At 41.7% G+C, this 24,979-nt stretch overlaps 1 protein-coding gene across 1 annotated transcript in view; it reads right to left on the bottom strand.

Moving 5' to 3' along the window:
* The window catches only part of SLC6A7 (solute carrier family 6 member 7), a 170,532-nt gene that overhangs the window by 35,728 nt on the left and 109,825 nt on the right, over positions 1-24,979 (bottom strand). The window contains exons 10-14 of the mRNA XM_040345015.1: positions 13,826-13,938; positions 11,897-12,028; positions 9,414-9,513; positions 7,052-7,152; positions 1,110-1,277 (exon numbers count right to left, since the gene is read on the bottom strand). Coding sequence (XP_040200949.1) covers positions 1,110-1,277; positions 7,052-7,152; positions 9,414-9,513; positions 11,897-12,028; positions 13,826-13,938 — 614 coding nt within the window. The remainder of the gene's footprint in view (positions 1-1,109; positions 1,278-7,051; positions 7,153-9,413; positions 9,514-11,896; positions 12,029-13,825; positions 13,939-24,979) is intronic.

The following is a 24,979-nucleotide window of genomic DNA, read 5'->3' as shown; positions in this document are numbered from 1 at the left end:
CTAAGACAGATAGTCTCTTGTTCTAGTAGACAGAGAGACGGCATGAAGAGAGAAATACAAGAGTTTGCCGTGGAGCACTAATAAGCCGATGTTGCAGCAGCCTGAATATTACCAAATATGGCTGCCCCATATACATATGCATTTAAATACATACATTAGACATTAAGGGCCAGATCCCCAAAGAATTACGCCGGCCAGATCCACAAACGAATTACGCCGGCGTATCTATGGATACGCTGCATAATTTTTAAAATGCCCCGTCGTATCTTTGTTTTGTATCCACAAAACAAGATACGACTGAATCTGGGCTCGATCCGACTGGCGTATGTCTTAGTACGCCGTTGGATCGTAGGTGCATATTTACGCTGGCCGCGAGGTGGCGTTTCTGTCGAATTCCGCGTTGAGTATGTAAATTAGCTAGATACAGCGATCCACGAACGTACGTCCGGCGCATTTTTTTACGTCGTTTCCGTAAGGCTTTTTTCGGCGTATAGTTAGTCCTGCTATATGAGGCGTATCCTATGTGAAGTATGGCCATCGTTCCCGCGTCAAATTTTGAAAATGTTACGTCGTTTGCGTAAGTCGTTCGCGAATAGGGCTTTGCGTATAATGACGTCAACGCCGTAAGCATTGGCTTGTTGCGGGTTAATTTCGAGCATGCGCACTGGGATACCCCCACGGACGGCGCATGCGCCGTTAAAAAAAAAAACTTAATTTACGTTGGGTCAAGACGTATTAACATAAAACACGCCCCCCATTAAATACATTTGAATTGCGCGCCCTTACGCCAGGAGATTTACGCTACGCCGCCGTAACTTACGGCGCAAATTCTTTCAGGATACCAAAGATACGCTGTAAGTTACGGCGGCGTAGTGTATCAGAGGTACGCTACGCCGGACGGAAGAATGCGCCGCGCTACATGGATCTGCCCCTAAAAGTTTTTTTTTTTATTATTTACAATTTATGTTATTTACGTGTATTTCTGAAAACATTCCAAAGACCATGAATTATTTTAATTAAAATAAAAGAGGTTTGCTCAAGATATTTAAAAAAAATAAGAATAAACAAAAAAGTTTACATTATTATGCATTTCGGCATGTATGACTTACCTCCCAGAGTGTCCCTTCTTCTTTTAGTATAGCAACCAGCATCCCAATGGGGATCATCATGCAAGAGAGAAGACCCATGAGAATTCCTAATGCTTCTGACCAATAAGGGAACTTGTAGTTGCCATACTGGGAGGGCTGATACTTCACTATGCTGTAAGCCAAGAGGCCCTGGGTGAATATAAACAATCATTTCACAATGTTGTAAAGGCAATGTTTCTGACTTAAAATATTGTGACATCATCAGTAATTACTGTGATATTATTTATTATCATTAAAGGATTCAGTGCAGAGGTATTTTCCAGGTTCTCAGCTTCAGTCAACACCAGGGGCGGACTGACCATTAAGGCACTCGGGCACTGCCCGAGGGCCCCATGCCACTGGGGGGCCCCATCAGGGTTGCCAGGCTCATTAAAACCAGGGACAGTATGTAAAAATCTGTGTTTTTTTTACATCTGTTCCTGATATGTCCAAAACCGACATGCTTTTAATGTGAAAATCCTGAGATTTTAGCTGTCATGCCTCTGTAATGCCTCCTGGCATGGTGGCCATCTGTAAGCCCTGGGGCCCCATAATCTTCTATTGCCCGGGGGCCCCATGAGTTGTCAGTCCGCCCCTGGTCAACACCATGTCATTTTATATTGTATTCCTGAAATAAAAAGTCTAACTTCTTGGGTGCTGAAAGGACTCATACGAACATTAACAATGTCACATTTTACTTCTTTGGCCACTAAAGAGAAGCAGAGTGTTTTTGGCAAAATTCGGAAGTCACCTTCTGTGATGTTTTACTGAAGTGGAACTCACAATGTTAGCCTATTGAGCACGATTTGTTTTTTACTTTTTGTTTTAATTAGAGTGTTATTTGTATACTGTTGCTTTAGAGCCGGTTCACACAGGGGCGACCTGTCAGGCGACTCAGCCACCTCACAAGTCGCGGTCCGCTGTGTTCAATGGAACCGTTCTAATAGGAGCGACGCAAGTCGCTCCGACTTAGAAAAAGGTTCCTGTACGACTTTGGGGGCGACTTACATTGACTTCAATACAGAAGTCATTTTGCAAGTTGCCTCTCAAGTCGCCTTGAGATCGCCTTGCCGAGTCACCCCCAAAGTCATGTGTGTGAACTGGCTCTACACATGCTATTTTGCTTTTTTTTTACTTTGCGCTGTTTAAAAAAAGGGTGCTTTTTTCTTTTCTTCTTTTTTTTTGCAAAACAACTGATCTAACATTAACCTCAGGAACCATTTAAAGCCCAATGCACTTTAAAAAAAAAAAACACTAAAAAACCTTCCAAATCAAATCCAACACATTTTCAAAATGGTGGCGGTTCTAAAATATTTTCTGAATTTCATCTAATTTTAGGTAAATAAACACTTCCAGATTCACTCATCCCGAATGGTCATAAAGCAACCCCGTATTGCACACAATCCACCCGACAGTTCCTTTATCCCTCCAAAACTGCTCTGCAGGTTATTTTGAATTAAGTAAAAAGCCTAGTAAAATAAAATAAAGCCCTGTACACACGGCCGGGAATCCTGGCAAGCTTGCCTTGCTAAGCCGTGCATACAGATGGCCACTAAAAGAACTGAAGTTCTTTTGAATGGCAAGAACGTGGTGACGTTCGATTCCGTCTCCGCCATCTTGCTACAGCCCACACTAACCTTGTATGCTACCGCGCATGTGTCGAAGTCTTATCGAGCATGCGCGGGTTTACCTCTGACAGGTAAGCATGCAGACGACGGGAAAATAGAGAGCGGGTTCTCTATTTTTCCTGTGCAGTTTTCCTGTCGGGAAAACTGCTAGGGAGCATACACACAGCTGGGATTCCTGGCCAAATGCTATCCTGCTGGAAAAACAGGTCGGGTGTACGAGGCTTGACAGATTATTCTTGGAAGCTCAACTTTAGCTATTACCATAAGTCACTCATATGATCCTCAGGGTGTTGTTCTCCAACAGAGAATCACTTTTGCGTGGTATACTGCCACACAACTCTGTATCATAGAAAACAAATTCTGGAAGTGTCCATAATCTGGGGACAGAATAGGGAATTTTGCCTACGAAATTAAAGTAGTCATGCTTTTTTCCAGGAGTTGGTGTCTCATTCTCTCAAATAATCTGGAGTCATACCAAGTTTATTGTAGCACTTTACACCTCATCTACTCTTTGTTTTTTAATAAAATAACTGATCTTGAAATTGTCCCTCCACGCAAAACGTATATTTCAGCTAGGTTTGTACAACTGTAGGTACCCACTAGTTTCCTTGATCAATTGTTTTAAAAACATCTTTTGGCCTGAGCTCAGACATCTGCCAATCTTCTATAGTCATTTACTCTCTCTATGCATTTTAGCTTAGCTATAACTCATACTGCAAGTCATTTATTTTACGCTACAGAGAATAGAGATGAATTAAAGAGGGTCAAGAATACAGCACATGAAGGAAGATCACATTGCTAGGGTCCCAAAGAGATGTAAGAAGCAATGGGGTAAGTAAAACCAACATGCATAACTGAAATATTCATTTAGGATGGACTGAACCTTTACTGCCAAGGGTCTTGACTCCTAATGGGGATATGAGACCCAGGGCCTCATATCAACTACATAATGATCCACTGCTGCAGTTATATTTTGACAAATCTTGAAGGATACATTAGAACAGTCAGTAAAATACAAAATGCACCTGGAAAAATCCTATTTGCTCATCTTGTGGCACATACAATAGGCTCAAGGCAGAAAACCACTGTATCATTTTCCAAACATTGGTATGCGAGAAGATATGCACACGGTAAGCTAAAATAAGGTCATCACAAACACAGTCACCTAATATCACCTTACCAGTGCTGTCACTTCTCTGCAATAAATAAAAGGATAAAACAGATGCACAGTGCAGATTATTTAAGACGCTATATTTTAAAGGCTGTCTGCCTTGTTGAGAATTAGGATGTGTAAATGATGCAATTAATCAATTGTCCAGAGCACAATGTATTTATAGAGAGGGACTGCAATGGGTGTGCAGAGGGGGGGGGGGGGTCTAAGTAACCCTGGGGATACTGCAAGCTGTTACTTATGCAATCCCAGGGATTTCCTCAACATGTCTGCTTCATTGGTCTTTCGACACATTGCTTGTTTCTGATGATTATTTCTTATTTTACAGTGATAAAACAGGGGATAGATGGTCACCCCAGTCACTGGATTGAAGGAGTGGGTGTAAGTATGACATGTGTGCATTTTGTGTACAGTAGCTGTTAAGCATTGCATGGGGGATGTATGTACACATTTATAATGTCTTTGGCATACCAGGGATGATTGCATTCTTATTGAAAAGCCTATAAATCAAGGGTTTGTTTTGGCACTATACTATATATGAGATTTGGCTGCTGTAGATCTTGCATGTTAGAGATAGTAAGGTTATTGCCTAATTGGGTTATGGGGTGTGGGCTTGGAAGGGAGTCTATTTAACCTGTGAACAGGCACTGAACATCAAGCCTTCTGACCTCCCTATATGGTTATCACAGCTTTACTGGCAATTATTACCTTGTAAGCATCTGTTGGTCATTTTGTATGCCCTTAAAGCAAAAGAAAACCCTCCTGTCTACTAAGGATGGTGCCATCTTAGCCTCAATTTAGATATGCAACTGCCACATGTAGTCATCTATGACAACAGTCATTTAAGAGCGGACATAAGCACATTGGCAACTGCGACAGCAATCAGCAGGGCCATGCCTTGAACCTAGAATATACTGTGCATATACTTATTAGCAGAAAGTAAAATGGAAACATTGCAGAAAACAACATTTGTATGTTTGATTAACCAGATGTGGACAATGGGGTTGCTAGGCATGGCCAAAAAGACCTAATGGAAGTGCAAAGGACATGTGCAGTGCATCCTATTCTTCTGTATCACTGCTGCACCCACCTTGCATTTGCCAGCAACTGTCATTTTGACAGTTGGGAGTTGCTGTGAAAATACAGCAGCTGGTATAAAAAAAAAAAGGAAAATTGTTACTTTTGTAATTCTGTTCCATTCATCTGCAGATCAAAAATTATCTCTATGTAATATCTGTTTAATGTGAACCTAAACCTTCCTATGCTTTACAGTCAAGGAAGCTGAATCTTAGCCTCTGTCTGTTTTGTGGTTGTCATGGTGCTGCCGGTGTTTTCGGGGGTCTGCAGGAGGGGGGCTTATCAGAATCTCACCCACATGTACCCCTACTCATTCACCAAAAAGTGGCAAAAACAAATAAAAAAGTTTTTGACAAGTCCTTTATTAAAAAAAAAAACGAAAACAAATGTCCCCCAAAGTAAATCCAACATCAATCTCTGGATGCCCCAAATAACAGAGCTCTATACCCGACACTGGTTCCCATCGTCTGACAGCTCTGCCACCTCCCGATGCTAAATAAATTAAGGGGCGGGCCCACACAGTGATGTTACCAGGTGACTCTGCCCCTTAATTTATTTAGCATTAGGAAGCAACAGAGCAGTCAGAGTCGAGTGCCGACCTCTTTTCTTTTTCTTTTTCAACTTGTTGGCGCTGCCGACAGTGATCGTGATTGATGATGGTGCTACATTAGGGGACATTCTTTTTTTAAATAAAGCACTTGCCAAAAATTATGTCTGTCTTTTTAAGCACTCATTCACATAGGAAAGGGGGGGGGCAGGATCTGTGGGCTTCCAGATTCCAATAATCCTCTGCCAACACACCCCCATAACCACCAGCCAGGGTTGTGGGGAAGAGGCCCCTCTTCCCATCAACATGAGGACAAGGTCCCATATTGAGGGCATGTGGCCTGGTATGATTCGGAAAGGGGGGCATTCGCTCATTCCCCCTTTCCTGGCCTACAACGCTGCATGCTCCAATAATGGTCTGATATGGATTTTGAGGGCACCCCCACACCATTTTTTTTGGCATGGGGTTAACCTCAAATCCATACCAGACCTAAGAACCTGGTATGGATTTGGGGGGAACACCACGCTTTTTTTTTTTTTTTTACATTTTACAATTTTTTTATGTTACACTGTATTTCTTTTCAAGCGCTATTTGGGGATTTTTTTTTTTTTAATTTTAATGCAAACCAACACAATACATAACCCAATTTTTATGTAACATATAAAAGATGATGTTGCGCTGAGTTAATAGATACCACACATGTCATACTTTAAAATTTCACATGCCTGTGCCAATGGAGACAAACGACGCAAATGTTAATATTCATAAGCAAAGCTTTAAAATCCTTTACAGGTTACCACTTTGGATTTACACAGGAGGTCTTATGCTAAAATTACTGGCCATAATCTGACATTTGCGGTCATACCTTACATGTGTGGGACGATCGCTGTTTGCATGCGTGCGGGACCAACATGTGTTTTCGCCTTTGTGTGCAAACACTGGGGGACAGGGGCATTTTTATTTTTATACACTTGTTTTTAATTATAATTTTTTTTATCACTTTTATTGCGGTCATAAGGAATGTAAACATTCACTTGTGACAACAATAGGCATTAAACAGTTACTTTTTACAGACCCCAGATCCCTCCTCTGCAGGCATCATCCTGGTATCCATAAGGGCTGTGATCAGGGATTATTGTTTTTTTTCCCACACTGTTATTGCTTATACGTAGCTACTGTTGCTGATCAGTGTACTCTGACTGTGGTGGGTGCCACTGTCAGAATACAATGTCCCAGCAGGGGGAATTTCTCCATCCACCTTGATTGTGAGGATAGAGGAATGTTATATGACAATCAGTGTAAAACAGTGTATGGCCAGCTTGCATTGCATGTACACTGCTTTACACTGACTGGACGAAATCATTTTGGCATTACAGAGTCTGGCAGTACATATAGTTCAGGAATGTGTGTATTTACATATTTTGTGATTTTTTTTATTTTTATGAAATATGCCACAATGCGGTTAAAAAAAAATAATATTGATTATGTCCAGTCTACTCACCAATAATGTAACAGGTGATAAAAATGCCCAGCAAGCTTTAAAATAAATACCCGGTTTGAATCCAAGCATCATTTGTATATCCCGGCAAAAACTCTTTATTCCTAGATAAATGGACATAAAAAAGTTTTATTCACAGCAATTAAATGTTCACTGTCCCTACCAGTCCATAGACAACTAATTGTAAATTAGGATGTTTTAGACAAGCAAGCAGCCAATTTAAAGTGTTCGTAAAGGCCCTCTCTTTACTTGTACCTACAGGTAAGCTTACAATCTGGCTTACCTGTAGGTACAAGGAATATCTCCTAAAGTACACAGAAGATATTCACATCAGCAATAGCCAATGACATCACCCTCACATGCGCAATGACGCTCTGCAATCCAGGGAATACAGTATGTCATAGAATGCAGACCACCATGCCATGGCCGGGGCTCTAGCGCAGGAGTGACGTTATCGCAGCTCCGGCCATTTAAACGCCCCATTTAAGCAAACTCGGAAGTAAGACTGGGTGAAGATTGAAGTGCCAGGGAAGCCGTGACAGCACTGCGCTGAAGGGTTCTGTTTGCAGGTAATCCTGACGTAATGTGGTGCATACTAGCACATTATGGCATAACGCTGCAGGGGGCCCAATTTTTTTTTTTTTGGGGGGGGGGCAGTTTACTACCGCTTTAAGGTCTGTATCAACAGGTTTTTGTTTGCTTTAAATGGGTTTTAAATTCTCACAAAAGTCATAAGAATGCAAAACTCACCTGGGGCAGATCAATTGCAGGCCAAATACACATGGCAATGAATTCTGAATAATCTCAGAAGTGTCTCAATCTGATGTCATGGACACAGGTCTTTAAAGTTTATATATAGCATGCAGAATGACCAATGTGCATCAGCATTGTACAACTCTCTCCACCACCCTTCAGTACCTTATTGGTTGCAGGGTTAGCAATTAGAGAATCAGAAAATTATATCTAAAGTGGCCTAATCTGACAATTTATAAGGACCCGAAGGTGATCACATTTTAAAACAGAGAATTAAAGCATGCCTGCAAATAAAAGGATTATTATGTACCCCTCCCACTGACTTGTACCACAAATTTTTTTATTCTGTTCAGCTTGTGTTCCAGACATTCTACCAGATAATGCAGCCAAGATTTTCCTTTATTCCATAACAATTAATCAAAACAGCTGGGTCGCTGATAGACCCAAACGTGCTGACGGAACAATGAAGGAGAACTACCACTTTGCTCTCTCATCCTGTCAGTAGACTCAACAATTTTACCTTGAAGGCACTGTGCAATGCAGCAGAACAGGACTGACTAACAGTTGTGCCCATCCTTTTCCCAAGTCTCAGTCCTGCTGATCATAGGTGTGTACCCAATATACACTATATTACCAAAAGTATTGGGATGCCTGCCTTTACATGCACATGAATTTTGGAGCAACTTGACTGACCTGCACATCAACCCAATAGAACACCTTTGGGATAAATTAGAGCGGAGACTGCGAGCCAGTCCTTCTCGTCTGCATCAGTGCCTGACCTCACAAATGCACTTCTGGAAGAATGGTCAAACATTCCTATAGACACACTCCTAAACCTTGTGGACAGCCTTCCCAGAAGAGTTGACGCTATTATAGCTGCAAAGGGTGGGCCAACTCAATATTGAACCCTACGGACTAAGACTGGGATGCCATTAAAGTTCATGTACGTGTAAAGACAGACACCCCAATACTTTTGGTAATATAGTGTACAGTATGTCAACATATTTGCATACATATGCTTGCTGTATTTCAAATGCATTATAATTATTATAGAAATATGTATCTGGATTAAATAGTAGTCTTTTTTTATCTGTTTGGAGTTACTATGTGAGATATTGGTGCAGTATATTTTGGGTGGATGTTCAAAGTTCAGTACCCCAACAGTTTGTTTTTATTAAGGTACATTTGCTGGGAAATCCTCCCTATGGATTTTAGCCACCATTGCGTATATATGGCATGATAAAATGCCACCTGCTGCACTCAGCAATGAATGGGAGCAGCAGGCTTAGTTCTAAGTACATACTGTTAACCATGAAGCCAATTGACAGAGGCATCTGAAAAAAAAAATTATATATATAATATAAATGCTTTATCAGAGACCCAAAATATTATAAGGTGCCAGTGGATGACTGAACCACTGACACTCACCTAAAATGAAGTTTTCAGCTTTAGATTATTTAGACAAATCTCCAAGGACTGAAAGCAACAAAATACATAAAAAAAGTGATTAAAAAAATGACTGCCCATTTTTAGCTTTTTCTCTCCCTTAACCTGCTGCTCAGATCACTAGCAATGGAGTGCCATTGTGGTAATTACAGGCAATATGACCTACCGTATACTCTTGAAACCGCAAGGCAGAATGTGATTACTATCACCAGGAGACCAAATCCTGCACTGTAGTCATCCAAAAGGACCAGCCAATACATTCCACCCTGGGGCATTAAAACACAGGACATTGCATTACAGACAAGAAATAGTCATGAAATAATTGCATTGTTTTCATTAACAAATAGTGTGTAATGTACAGTACAGGCCAACAATACCCAGTACTACATTATATATCAGTTCTATTTTCTAAAAGTTAAATTTTCACAGATTCTTGCCTACTGGCTTGGCGTTAACCTTCTGCTTTCAGTTTTCAGAATTTGCTTGTACTTTATTGTTACTTACCAGTTTGTATGGTATTGACCAATTATATCACCTCAGTCTGTAGCCATTGTAATCCCTACCTGTGCTATGCACTCCTCTCTACTACTTTATACTATATGCACTCTTTTACATCAATAAAATTATGTGCTGCCAAAAAGTTATATCAAACTTATTCATGATACAAGGCTGTTTTATAACCCTAAAATATTTGTTATTAGTAGCTTACTTTGAACAATGAAAACTTGTCCTGAGCCACAGAATGTCAGTCAGTTAACATGTCTGACTGCTGAAAACCCAACTCCAACCAAAACTTTTCAGCTGGGGAAAAGTAATGTCTCGTACACACGACTGGAGTTCCCGACGGGAAAAGATCCGTCGGAAATCCCGGGGGGAAAACCAAGAACCTGCCCTTTAACTTTTCCCCCCATGCACACGAGAGGTTTTCCCGTCATGAAAACTCTGATGAGAGCTTTGGTTGGGAATCCCGACCGTGTGTATGCTTAGTCGCAGTTTTTCCCATAGGAAAACTGCCAAAAACTTCCGGGAAAAAGTCCACGGGGAATCCCAGAAAGAAGAGAGCAGGTTCTCTTTTTTTTGCCCGGCGGTTTTTGGGCAGTTTTCCTGTCCAAAAAACTGCGAGGAGCATACACACGGCCGGGATTCCCGGCCAAAAGCTTTCCTCGCAGTTTTCTCGTCGGGAAACCCGGCTGTGTGTACGAGTCTTTAGAACCTTGTCAGGTTTTTATATTTTAACTTCCTTTCCTAATGACAACAGCCACAATGACAGGAATGGAAAAGTAAGTTCTTTGACACAGACAGCAAAAAATAAAAATAAGGAGGTTTTGGAAGATTAAAAATCTTAAAGGGGTTGTAAAGGACATTTTTTCCCCCCTAAATAGCTTCCTTTACCTTAGTGCAGTGCTCCTTCACTTACCTCATCCTTCGATTCTGCTTTTAAATGTCCTTATTTCTTCTGAGAAATCCTCACTTCCTGTTCTTCGGTCTGTAACTACACACAGTAATGCAAGGCTTTCTCTCTGGTGCGGAGGAAGCCTCTTGAGGGGGGAGAGGGCGAGCAGGAGTGTCAGGACACTCTCTACTTTGCAGATAGAGAAAGGAGCTGTGTGTTAGTGGGCGTCCTGACACTCCTGCTCGCCCCCTCCCCCCTCAAGAGGCTTTCTCCAAACGAGGAAGAAAGCCTTGCATTACTGTGTGTAGTTACAGACAGAAGAACAGGAAGTGAGGATTTCTCAGAAGAAATAAGGACATTTGAAAGTAAAATCGAAGGATGAGGACTGCACTAAGGTAAAGGAAGCTATTTAGGGGAGAAAAAAAATCCTTTACTACCCCTTTAACTTCCTTTCATAGTGTTAGTGTCATGGAAAAACCCTCTAAAAGATCCAATAAAAAACTCCTATGTTTCGCAGTCTACCCAAAACTAAAAATATAAAAGTTTGGGCATTATCTTAGGTTTAATTTGTCTGCAGCAGTGGTCGCCAACTTGTCGGACCTCATGGACCACTAAACTCACAATTTTGAATCCCGTGGACCACTAACATGAGGTTCACTCCTTATACATACACACAATGCTCTGGCTTTTTGCCCCCTTCCCCCTGGATCACACTGCTGCCTTATACACACAATGCTCTGGCTCTGTCTCCCTCTGTCCCCTCCCTCCACACACACTGCATCACACTGCTGCCTTACACAGACTTGTCATTGGATCTCACCACCTTATGCAGCCATGTGTTCAAGTTCCGTGCTCCCTCCCATAGTCTGTAACCAGCCCTGCCACTCTGCACACTACTCCCTGCGCCTCCCTCTGAGTTTACAGGAACTAGAACTACAGAGGAGGCATCTGGTATCAATGGGAGATGACAGTATTGGTTGTTAGTGCGCATTGAGAACAACACCAGAAACAGCATTGGGTGGTACACATCTGCCACAATGTTGATTTGCGGCAGAACCCCTGGGGACCACCAACATTTTCTTGTGGACCATCAGTGGTCCATGGACCACTGGTTGATGACCGCTGGTCTGCAGTGTACTTAGAGACATGAGAATGTCACCTGAGCCAGCCCAATCATTTCATGTCTATGGGTGCTTTATATGTGGAACTAGGTTTAGTGGTCCTTGGAAAAATCTGAATATGAAGAAATTACTTACATCAGTCGTAAGGATTAACCCCAGCAGAAACAGCACAACACAGATGATAAAGGAGAAAACAGCTTTCTTTGGTCTGAGGTAATAAGGGAACTCATCTGTAATGGCCGTCACAATGGTCTCCATGAATGCAAACTGCGAAGGACACAAAGAATATCCTGAATGAAAACAGGAGAAAAAAAATCTACAGCATTCATTCATGTAGTAACAGGTCATGTGATGAGCAGGCACTAATAAGTAAACATCATAAGATGTACAACTAGTATGCAATGAATTTTATTGTAAGTACACAAGTCATATTCTATGACTTAAGATTCTGATAGATCTCAGATAATTGAAGATGCAGTGCTGAGAAAATGTTTGCAACAGACTGGTTGTACACAAGTGATCAATAGATCAATGATCGACTTGTGTACAAACAGCCAATCCATACATGGAATAAAATTTGGCCAGTCCCTGCTGAACCAGCCGCATTTCGATCCATGTATGGCAGGCTTAAATCTTTCGATCTAGAGACCAGGAGACCAGATCTCATAGTATAACTGGGTAAAAGGATGTGATGCTTACGGCCTTAAATGTTATATTAGCTTGTTGGGCATGCCATTTCAAAACCATGACTATTATTGTGGAACTGCCTTCGAACTTTACCCCCCACTTCCCCCTTGAGGCTATAACAGACTTCAATATTTGGGAAAAGCTTTATACAAGTCTGTGGAAATATTTAGCCCATTTGCCCAAAGGAGCATTTGTAAGGTCATGTACTAATGTTGGATAAGAAGACTTGCCTCGAAGTCTGCATTCTAGTTCATCCCAAAGGTGTAAAGAGAGGTTGAGTTAAGGGCTCTGTGCAGGTCACTTAAGTTCTTCTACACCAAACTTGTCAAGCTATGTCTTTATGGGCCTAGTTTTGTGGATGGGGCGGACATGCTGAAAGATAAAAAGATTCTTTCCTAAATTGAGTGCAGTTGTCTAAAATGTCTTTGCATGCTAATGTTTGTCATTAGATATTACGTTGTTACATGCGTCAGGTAAGTATAAGCAGTTGTGGGTAGACTTTATTTAGGTGAAGGTGTTGCAAAAAGCAAGGAACAGGTTAGTTTAAGAATATATATATATATATATATATATATATATATATATATATATATATATATATATATAATTATAGATATAGATAGACATCTATATCTATAGCTATATCTATCTAGAGATATATATAATTAATTTATTATATTTAATTTAATACGCAAAGCTGGACCTAGGCTTTTATATTTACCATGTGCGGTGGCAAAGTCTAGGCAACTGCACCAGCTTTGTGGAGACTGAGTTATAGACTGAACAGACCTGAGCATACTAGGAGGAATTAATAAAAAGTGTATTAGACAAGTTCTATCTGAACTAGCAACCAATCAGATCCTATATTAAAAGAAAATTCCACACAACTTAGAAATATAAAACATTTATTCATTCCCTCCACCGGTTTAAGCCTGACAAGCAGCAGGTTATTTTAGATTACACATGGAGCGATTCAGACGAGGAACATTTTCCCCTTGAGGATGTGTGGCCATCTGGTTTGGACAATAATACAAAGGATGCTAAAAGTCATGCAGGCAGCTCCTAAACTAAAAAAGTAAGAAATAAAACACAAACACAATTTAACCTTACAAATACTATTGATCAATGTGAAAACAAAGCATCACAATTTGAGACATTAGTCAACATTCCCCAAGTTAAACTTTTGCCAACAGCTTACTCATAAATGTTGGCCAATATGCAAAAAAAAATAAAAAAATCAACACGGCCGATGTGCTTCAATTTACTGGGCTTTATAAGTATGACCCAAAAGAGAATTATTTTTATTGCCCAGCACCAATATTCATACAAACCAGAGTTTTGTAAGATCAGTTTTAGTTTTTAAAGTGAACTGCTTACCTGGCTGTCTAATCCTAGAGTCAAAAGCATGAAGAAAAAAAGGAATGACCAGAAAGGAGACCAAGGGAGCATTGTCATGGCTTGTGGATACACTACAAAGGCCAGTCCGGGACCTGCAAAATACATAGCAAATAGATCATAAATAGTAATTTTTGCACATTCGTTACACAGCATGTGTATTTTAGTTTGAATTGAGAGAGAAAGGTTGGAATTTCTATAGTTTTTGATAGTGTCTGTGTCCTTGTTGGGCAGATTTTCCATCACTTTCCTGTTCTGGAGACAATGTTGGCAGTAGTAAACATATGTCAGGAGCTCTGACCCTCCTACCTTCTATCCCAAACTAAAGGCACATTAGTCATATTGTATTTGTTAATATCACAGTATATAAGATAAAGGCTCCACAGGTCATCACATCTTTAAAGTGAACCTCTGCCCATAAAAGTATTGATATATTTTGCAGAAGCACTAAAAGCGCCCATTCACCTCTCTAGCTATAAGCATTGTGAAGAAATTCACAATTCACAAATCAACAGAAAGATTGACATTTCAGCTCTTGTCCACTTACTTTCTATTGTAGCAAAATCTTGGCACACTGCCAGCCCTCTAACCAAATTTCAGGTGTTTTTTAAGCTGTTAGAAACCAACTGAATCCCCAAATTGAGAGGTTCTGTTGTGAGCTTCATGGATCTTTTAGAATTAGTTATGTCACAGTACATGCAGCTCATAAAGAAAGGATGGGGCTGCGAACTCTAAAGTGGAAGTTTGTTCAGAAAAATTAAGTCCTGCTAGATCATAACAGTATGGCCCCTTTTGCAGGTATAGATGTGGAAAACATTAAAAATAAGGCACTATACTGTTTACAATCCAGTAATACACTGTCTCACCCTGCTCTGCACATGCTCATTAGCTCTCTATTTTTGGACACTGTGCCGAAAATGTAGAGGCTGATCTGCTGACAGCCTAAAGATTTACTGCTGCTCAGAGGTTCTGGGCTTTAGCAAAATGGCAGCCTCCAGCAAAAAGAAACAAAAAAAAATGCAGAAGGAAATTTATAGAACACATGTTGGTAGCATAATTATTTATGGTGGGCTGTATGTTCCTCGCTAAAGAACATTATTTTATCAAGTTGATATGGGTAAAGTTCCACTTTAAAAACACACATTGGTAATGGAGACTCCTGTTCTCTTTAATTGATGAACCATTACCAATAAAATAGATAAAAGCAATTACAGTATATATAGTGGCGTTAACAGTTTTTCCCGTTTGAACCAATATTCTGGCTCTTAATAACAGTCTTTCTTGTCGACTGGATGGAGAACAGTTATTCTGGCATTTTAGGGATAGAAATTCTTGGACCAGACTCTCAACTCTTTCTAATAAATGATAGTTATCTGAGCTCAGCTGTCAAATAATCTTTGTTACTGGTAACAGAAGTCTGTAGAAATCATCACATTTGTTGGCTCTGCATAGTTTAGTTGGTTTAATCTGTCATTTGGCTAATTAGTAGTTTGGGCATGTGCCAAATACAACTTAAATGCAACACAATTGGAAGCCTTTGAGCATGACAACAGTACATTTTAGAAAAAAAAAAGAAGAGAATAAACCTTTGAAGAACAACCCGCAAAACAAATTAGAATATTTTAAGGTGTACAAATCAGAATTTGAAGGCATAAGCTATACAATTAGCTTAAAGCAGTTGTAAGAGATAAAGTGGTTCTAAAGGTAGAAGGTGTTTTATCTTAATGCATATATGCATCAAGATAAAAAAACTTTCAGTGAGCAGCTCCCCTCAGTCCCCCTAATACTCTAATACTTATCTGAGCCCGATCTCGATCCAGCAATGATGCTCGAGAGGCTTGGCTATCCGGGACTCTTCCTCCGAATTGTCTGAGGCACATAGCGAGCACCATTGGTTCCCACTGTAGTCAAAGTCAGTGAGCCAATGAGGAGGGAGAGGGGTGGGGCAGAACCACAGCTCCGTGTCTGAATGGACACACAGAGCAGTGGCTCAGCTCAGTGTCCTCATAGCAAGCTGCTTTCTGATGGGGCACTTGGCAGGAGGAAGGGGCCAGGAGCACAAAAGAGGGACCAGAGAAGAGGGGGATCTGAGCTGCTCTGTTGCAAACCACTTCACAGAGCAGGTAAGTATAACATGTTTGTTATTTTTAAATAATAATAAACAAGACTTTAGTAACACTATGTAAACAAGGCAGACCACCGTTCTGTCACAGACAAAAATAGAGATCTTTTGAATTTGCTAAGCAGAAACATGGATCTCTGTTTTCCTCTAGTGCAGTGTTTCTCAATTCCAGTCCTCAGGCCCCCCCAACAGGTCAGGTTTTCAGGATTTCCCTCAGATGAAAAGGCTGTGGTAATTACTAAGGCAGTGAAACTGATCAAATCACCTGTGCAAAATAATGGAAATCCTGAAAACCTGACCTGTTGGGGGGGCCTGAGGACTGGAATTGAGAAACACTGCTCTAGTGCAAGGGTCTCCAAACCCCGCCCCGCTTGTATGTTTTATCCAGCCCACAGTTCATTCAGAGACTGCCTGCTTCAATTCCCCCAAGCAGGCAGTGGGACAGAGCAGGCAGGCGGGGCAACCCACCCACTAGAGATTCCTCCACTGACATCATCTGGACGAGGAGCCGCAGGACTGGGAGGAACTGTCTGCAGGAATGCAAAACTCAAAAGGTGTGTGTGATGGTGGAGGGGTGTGTTAGGAGAGAGGTATGAGGAGGGGGGTTGTGATCAGACTGGGAGTATCTGGGGTGGTGGTGGTGGTGGTGATCAAGCTGGGGGGGGGGGGTGGTGTTATATTGGGGGTATAATCAGGGTGGGGGACACAGAAGTGAGGAAAGGCTCTGATGGGGACACAAAACGTGCAGAAAGGCTCTGACGAGATTATTTAAATTTGTATTCATTTATTTCGAAATAAATGTTTTCGGCCCACAAATATTTATAAAGTCTACAATGTGGCCCTCTATCTAAAAAGTTTGGAGACCCCTGCTCTAGTGCATCCATTCTCCCACAGTTAGAAAGCACTCCCTAGGAGCACACTTAACCCCTTTATCGCTCCTGATGTTAACCCCTTCCCTGCCAGTGTAATTTATACAGTGACACTGCATTTTTTTTTGCATGGATCACTGTATTGGTGTCACTGGTCCCCAAAAAGTATATTATAATATTCAGATCATGTGATCAGGCTGTCCTTTTTCCTATTTCAAAAGATATAGCCTGGCAGAAGGAATTTTGGCAGAGGCTCATAACTTATGATGCAGTCACAGAACACTGAGAGGAGGTTTGGTTTGACAAGCACTGAATAAGCATGACACAGGAAGGTACTATGCTGTCTACCAACTACTATTGACAGAGTAAAGGAGATGTGCAAATGTCACCAGAGGGTTTGCCCATAGTCTACACTCTAAAGCTGGCCACATAGAATTTTGTTAGAACATTTTTTCTTTAGGAATGTTCACAACATTCAAAGGCAGACAGCACAGAAAGTTATCATCAGGCGTGATTTCTATTACGGTCAACGGGTATTTTTTACACTTGTAGTACAGATAAGTAAATACTCTCAATGATCAATTTAACAGACCAAAAGGAAGCAAATAAGAGAAGGTTATGGTTAGGGTTTACATACATTTTAAGGGGCCTAGTTATAAAAATGTTGCTTTGCAAATATCTCAACATTCATGCTAGCATAACAAATAATCGTAAGGATTGTAATATGTGTGTAATATTTGCTTTGTTACTTTTTGTCCAGCGAACATACCATTTCGTTACATTGAATCCCAAGAAAAAAATAGCCCTAAGAAAATAGGGGAAAAATGAGGTAGACCTTAGCACGGTCTATGGAAAATCTTGTGTGAATGGCTGAGAGGAAGGGAGTTCTGCCAAACAAACCTCAAGCTGCAGTGTGAAACATGTAGCAATGGTATAATTACCCCTGTAAATGTGACAGCTTCCTCCTGGTTGTTATGGAGCTGGCTCCTGCCTGTATCCTAACAACCAGTGACTCATACTATATACCTGCCCAGCACATTCAGCTGTCAACTGGAGATTCTGACGGGTGAATGTAAAAAAACAGCAGAAATAGTGTAAATAGCATGCCCCCCCCCCCCCCCATTTGAATTTTAAGGAAGACCCCATGAAAAAAAAAAATGGTGAGGAGCAGCCTCCAAATTCCATACCCCCAAGTCTGGTATAGATTTTGAGGGGGAAATCCCATACAAAAAACATTTTGGGAACAAAAAGTACCCCCCCCCCCCATCCATATCAGTCCCTTATCTGAGTATGAAAGTGAAAAATGAACCCGCGCAATAGGACCAAATATTGCCTGTGAGTAAGTATAGAGTCTTTACGCCCTTAATTAATTTAAGCAGCTGCCCCTACCTGATTTATTTCACCTAGGTGAGATAATGATTTGAGAGAGGATGGAAGTAGGAATGGCGCTAGCTTTTAAAGTGCAGTGCTGATGTGGTAAATAGTGTTACAGGCACCTGTACTTCGTAGTGAAAAACACAGTGACATATAATGGGAAGAGGAACGAACGACTGTGAACAAGGAGAGAACGAATAGGAGGAGAGGAGAGAACAGACATACAGACCCCAGAGATGGGAAAGAGGAAACAGACCAGAGGAAAACGAGGGGCATCAAGAAAAAGCATTTTTAATCTCAGTGAAGGAATTTTTAATGAAGAAGAACTTAAAGTTTTAGACTTAGGATTAAAATATGCTCCAGACAAGGAACTAGATAAGTTTGAAACGTATATTGACCTACAAAAATTTGTAAGAAAAATGAATATAATTTTTTTTTGCAAATAAGGATACCAGACACGGAATTATCATTACAATTTATCAGCACTCAAACCTGAGAAATAACTCAACGTTTAACCCAAAAACACAGCAAAATGAAAGCCTAACAGTTTTTAAGAAAATGGTGGAGGAGGATATTAGGAAATTAAAAGTAAACAAGTCCAAACGGAATAACATTCGGAAGACCATCAAGGAAATTGAAAAAAGGAAGAATATAATTATCAGACCGGCAGACAAAGGGGGGGGGGGGGCTGGTAATTTTAAATAAACAAGATTACGAAACAGAAATGACCAGGCTTCTGAATATACAAGACACGTACAAAAAAATAAAAGGTAATCCCAAAGAAGAGTATGAGAAGAAACTAAGGGCTTTTGACAAAAAAGGAGAAGATATTGGCATTCTTACAAAGAAAGAGGCAAGGTTCCTCACTCCAGAGACGTCAAAAACACCAGTTATATATTATGTTCCCAAAATCCATAAGGATCAGAATAAACCACCAGGGAGGCCCATAATAAGCGGCATAGATTCGCCATTTTCAAGATTAGGGGCATATATAGACGGGTTCCTGCAACCACTAGTGAAATAAGGAAAATCCTATTTAAAGGACAGTAGACAACTAATTAATGAATTGAAAAATGGAGGTAACAGAAAATGACATATTAGTCACAATCGATGTGAACTCATAATACACTAATATAGTACAGGAGGATGGGATACAAAGCATAGAGTGGGCCTTACACAACCAGACCAATATGAAAGAAGAACAGAGAGGGTACATTATTGAAGGGCTGAGGCTAACCATGAGCCATAACTATTTTTGGAACAAGGGTGAGTACTTCACCCAAACCAAGGGCGTAGCAATGGGGGCGAAGTATGCCCCCAGTGTGGCCAGTGTGGCCAACATATTCAGTTATAGCAGAGTTCCCCCTTACAGTGTAAGGAGGAGCTCTAGGGACTCTTAAATAAAGGGGGGACTGTGATGTAAAGGTGAACTCTGGGGACTCTGATGTAGGTGGAATCTCTATGGACTTTAATGTGAGGGGGACTCAGGGTTTTAAGGGAGAACGCTGGAAACTCTGAAGTAATGGGGGACTCTAGTGACCAGAGACCTCTAACACCAGAGTTCACCTTTACACCAGAGTCCATAGTGGTCTCTTTACATCGGGGTATGCAGTGTTCTCCTTTGTATAAGCATTTCCAGCACCCCTTAAATCAGAATCCTTAGATTTTCCCCTCACATCAGAGTTTGCAGAGTTCCCCCTTGCATTCTAAGGGGGAACTCTGTGGACTGTGATCTAAAGGGGGACTCTGATGTAAAGGCGAACTCTGGTGTAAGGGAAGTTCTGAAAAACCCTAACTTAAGGGGGCAACTCTGGGGACTGTAAAACAAACTCTGGGAACCTTGATTAAAGATGGAACGCTGGGGAATGCTGTGGACTCTGATGCAAGGAGGGAATGCTCAGGAGAATCTGATTTAAGGGGAACTCTGTGGACTCTGGTGTAAAGGCCAACTCTTATGTAAATGGAAAACAGTGGGGACTGATGTAAGAAGGGAATCTTGGAACCCTGTTATAAATGCTGGGGACTGCTGATGCAAGGGGGATTCTTGGGACTCTGATATAAGAAGGGACTCTAATGTGAACCGAGGGTTCATCCTGACTGATGCACCGTTTTGTACGTTAATTACTCCTGACCCCTGCACTCAACATTACTGTATGTTGTGCAATACATAGACCTGACCATTGTGTTCATTATCTCAACAGTTGCTGGTTTAAATTAATTTTGTCATTAACGTATTCTCAGTCAGGTGAAATTGTATCCTATTTGTGTGCAGAAAAGCACATGTAATGGAAATGTTTAAAGTGATTGTAAAAGTTTATTTTTTTATTAAAATAACAAACATGCTATGCTTACCTGTTTGCACAGAGTGGCCCGGATCTTCCTCTTCTCCGGTCCCAGGCCGGTGCTCCTGGCTCCTCCATCCTGTTGGGTGCCCCCACAGCAAGCAGCTAGCTATGGGAGCACCAGAACCGAGCCACTGCTCTGTGTGTTCATTCACATACTGAGCCGTGGTTTGACCCTGTCCCCTCCGTCTCCTAGCCAATAGCCAATCAGGAGTTCAAGTCCCTGGAGAGGCAAGGCTCTCGTGGTCACTGCTGGATCCAGGGGGCTCGAGTAAGTATTGGGGAGGCTGCTGCATGCAGAATGTTTTTTTTCCTTCATGCATTGTGTCTTTACAACCACTTTAATGTTTCAAAAATGCTCCTTTGTCCTGTGGTTTATTTGTGTCTGTGAGGCTGTCAGTTGTGCTACAGTAATTAGGACATTTTTGGTGGGTACAAAGACTAAATTATATATATGTGTGCAGGGTGTATGGCGTCTAGCCTCAGATTTAGTTTACTGATCTACTGTTTGTCAAAATGGGCCCATGCATACCGTTCGCTGCGTTGTCCTATCCACGCCGCAGAAATAACTTTTCTGTTTTGCCTCAAGGTGCCCCAGGCCATTCATAATTCTAGTCATGACCATACTATGTCACTCTGTTTTGAGCTTTTAATTGTAGCGTCAGGCAGATTACAGGCAGAGTATTATCAATGTTTACATATTGTTTATACTGCAATATCATCAATTGTCATCATTTATAGTAGGAGTTTCTGTCATATTTCAGATTGGCATAAAATGTGCTCTGTCAATAATTTTATGTTTTGTCAGTAAAAATAGTCATCAGGGGTTGGGAAACCTGTTGGGAGGTATACATTATATTTTTCATTGTAAGCAGTACAAATTGATTCTCCTCCATGGTTCAGGAAAGTTTCACTCATTATAAAGATAATAAATTCCTGGCAGCTCTCCGATCATAAAAGATATGTGAAACCCAAAATAATTGGAGCAAAGGCAGAAGAATTAGCAGAACGGATGTAAAAAAAGCTGCCAAAAATCCAGTCCTAGCAGATTCAGGAGGAAAAAGAAAGGCACCATCTGGATAGCAGAATATGTACAACAGGCATCCCGTGTGGGATGTAGACGGTTACAACAGGAAAAGTGCGTAAGACTACGCCTTAAGGCGACCATTATAAAAATAAAGAAGGCATACTGAGTAGGTCTTATCTGTTCACCATCAGGCAATCACTGTATTGGCCGATTTAGGGCACAATATATGTCAAAGAAATAAATATACAGTCAGATAGCTTTTGCACTAACAAATTCCATTTGTAAAGCCTTGCCTCCACTTTCCTTTTACTGCTGCTGTTCAGCATGTCTGAATATGACTGTGCAATCTATACTAGGGTATAGGCACCAGTTTTAGACCCAGTGCACTCTATACTGTAGGGCACGGGTGTCAAACTGGTGGTCCTCCAGCTGTTGGCAAACTACAAGTCCCGTCATGCCTCTGCCTGTGGGAGTCATGCTTGTAACTGTCAGCCTTGCAATGCCTCATGGGATTTGTAGTTCTGCAACAGCTGGATGGCCGCCAGTTAGACATCTGTGCATGTAGCAGATCTGGTCAGACACACCCCTTAATCCTCTCTTCAATACAAGTCTTTGTGAGGACACGTGTGCTGAAGGGTGTGGCTATTACTCAACTCTGCCAACATAGAGCACTGCTTGGAGCAACATTTTCACTAAGAGAAACCTATTTTAGGGTATTTCCCTTCAGACATTATAATTTGTGCCTAACAAGTGGGAGTACATCAGAGGCGTAACTAGAACCTTCAGGGCCAGGTGCAAGAAACCATTAAGGCCCGCCCCCCGACACCCCCACCCTTACATCACAGTCCGTAGTGTTCCCCTTTACATCAGAGCTCTCCCTCACATCAGGGTCTGTAGCATTCCCCTTTACGTCAGAGCTCCCCTTTAGATCAGGACCTGCTGAGTTCCCCTTTACATCAGATTCCATAATTCCCCTTTACATCATAGTCCACAAAGTTCTCCCTTCCATCAGAGTCCACAGGGTTCCCACTTACAGTGTATCCTGATGAAGAGGAGAGCTTTGTGGATCCTGATGTAAAGGGGAACTCTAATGTAAAGGGGAATGATGCGGACCATGATGTAAAGAGGAACGCTGTAGGCTCTGATGTAAGCAGGGCTCTGGTGACCATGATCCCCCTTACATCATGGTCCACAGCATTCCCCTTTACATGAGAGTTCCCCTTTACACCAGAGTCCGCAGGGTTCCCCCTTACAGTGTAAGGTAGAACTCTGCAGGCCCCGATGTAAAGGGGAACTATGATGTAAAGGGGAATGCTGCGAACTCAAGTGTAAAGGGAAACTCTGATGTAAGGTGGCCCCTCCCGTTACATCAGAGTCTACAGCGTTCCCCTTTGCATCACGGTCCGCAGCATTCCCCTTTACATCGGAGTTCCCCTTTACATCAGGGTCCACAGAGTTCTACCTTGCACTGGGGGTAATCCTTCAGACTTTGATGTAAAGGGTATGATGTGAAGGGGGACTCTGGTGACCACAGTGATCCCCTCATAGACTGTGTGGCCTAGCTGGAGCAGTCAGGCTTTGGCCTTGACCTTTGATCCTCTTCTCTTCTCCTCTCGGCTCTCCTACTCCCCCTCTTCATATCACCCGCCCAATTAGTGTAAATGATCTCAGTCACAAATAATATTTGTCCCATAGTTGCAGGGTTTGGGCGCCATTTTGTTGAAGACCAACTTCACTCTTTATAAAAGGGCAAACTTCAACAAAAATGGCGCCGGCAATGGGGACATTTTCTGGGCAGGGGGGCGGGCTCCAGCTGATGAAGAGCTGAGGGGGAGATGTCTTGTTCAAGCCAGTCGGAGTGCGACTCTGCAGACGTTCTGCAGGATTGGTGTGTGCCAACGTATCCTTTGCCTCCTAAAAAACGTTGCAACACGGCTGTCCCGCCCTCCGAGTCTATCCAAATCCGAGCACTATTTGGCCGTCCTGGGGCCCCCCACAGCGGCAGAAAGACAGGGCCCAGTCGCGGCGGGCAACTGTTGCGACCCTGATAATTCTGCCACTGAAGTACATGATTATAAAGACATACAAATGTGTTGGACTTTGATTAGGTAGAACAGTGATTACATACAAAGGGCAGTAAAATATCAGCCAATTAGATATTAAGTCTGACTAGTTTAGAGCAGCATTGACTCAAACCAAAAATGTTATATATTGCAGCTTACCAATCATCAGGATCGATCCTCCCTATAGGCTCACTATGCAAGCCACTTAGGGCCCCGCAAAGCTGCAAAGGGCCCCCCAAATTACTAGAGGCCCCGCCTGGTGAGAAGTCATTTTCACACCCTCACCCCGCTTCTAAACTCGCTGGCTGGCCTGAGTCATTTAGGACAGCAGAACACCCCCTCCCCCGCTTCTCAACTTTCTTTAATGTGACATGTCACTGTCGTCAGCGCCCCCCCCCGCTTCTCATTTTTAATGTGCCAGGTCATTTTGCTTAGGGCCCCACGGAGGGCAGGATCGGCACTGCCAATCATTAGATGTGGTGACTGCATTAATTTTCTATTTTTAGGCTTCTTCCCTCTGCTCTCACCTGGTGATCTGGAAAGTAACCTTCTATATTGGCGTGCCCCACTCTGGATGAAGGAGAACATAGGCACATTGTCATTCTGGGGGAGGGTAGTGTTAAATGTACCAGCAGATTTGAATACACTAACAAATTGAAGCCAAACTCCAGCTCACACTTTATAATCAGTTACAGTAAATAGTTTTTTTGCTTTTGGGATAAAGGTTTTACATGAATAAATATAAAGGTGATCATTGTAAACACCCTTATCCATTCTAATTGATTTGTTTCATCCCTCTCTTCTGTAGAGCTTGGGCTTTCGAAAAACATCAGACATATTGACTTGATCATCAGATGAAAATAGAATAAAAAAGAAAAACGAATGTAGCCATCGCATCTAATGCTGCGTACACACGGTCATTTTTCAGGTTGTAAAAAATGACGTTTTTTTTTGTATGTCATTAAAAACTATCGTGTGTGGGCTTCAGAGCATTTTTCGGGTTCTGAAAAACGAGCCAAAAAAAATTCGAACATGCTCTATTTTTTAACAACGTTTTTAACGTTGTTTTTCGGGTTGTAAAAAATGATTGTGTGTGGGCTTTAACGACGTGAAAAATCCACGCATGCTCAGAAGCAAGTTATGAGACGGGAGCGCTCGTTCTGGTAAAACTACTGTTCGTACTGGAGTAAGCACATTCATCACGCTGTAATAGACAGGAAAGCGCAAATCGTCTTTTACTAACACGAAAGCAACCCAAAGGGTGGCGTCATCCGCATGGAACTTCCCCTTTATAGTGCCGTCATACGTGTTGTACGTCACCACGCTTTGCTAGAGCATT

The sequence above is a fragment of the Rana temporaria genome, chromosome 3, assembly GCF_905171775.1.
Source record: "Rana temporaria chromosome 3, aRanTem1.1, whole genome shotgun sequence".
Classification (NCBI taxonomy): domain Eukaryota; kingdom Metazoa; phylum Chordata; class Amphibia; order Anura; family Ranidae; genus Rana; species Rana temporaria.
Note: the sequence above shows the minus strand (reverse complement) of the source record. Positions and strands in the feature narration are given on the sequence as shown.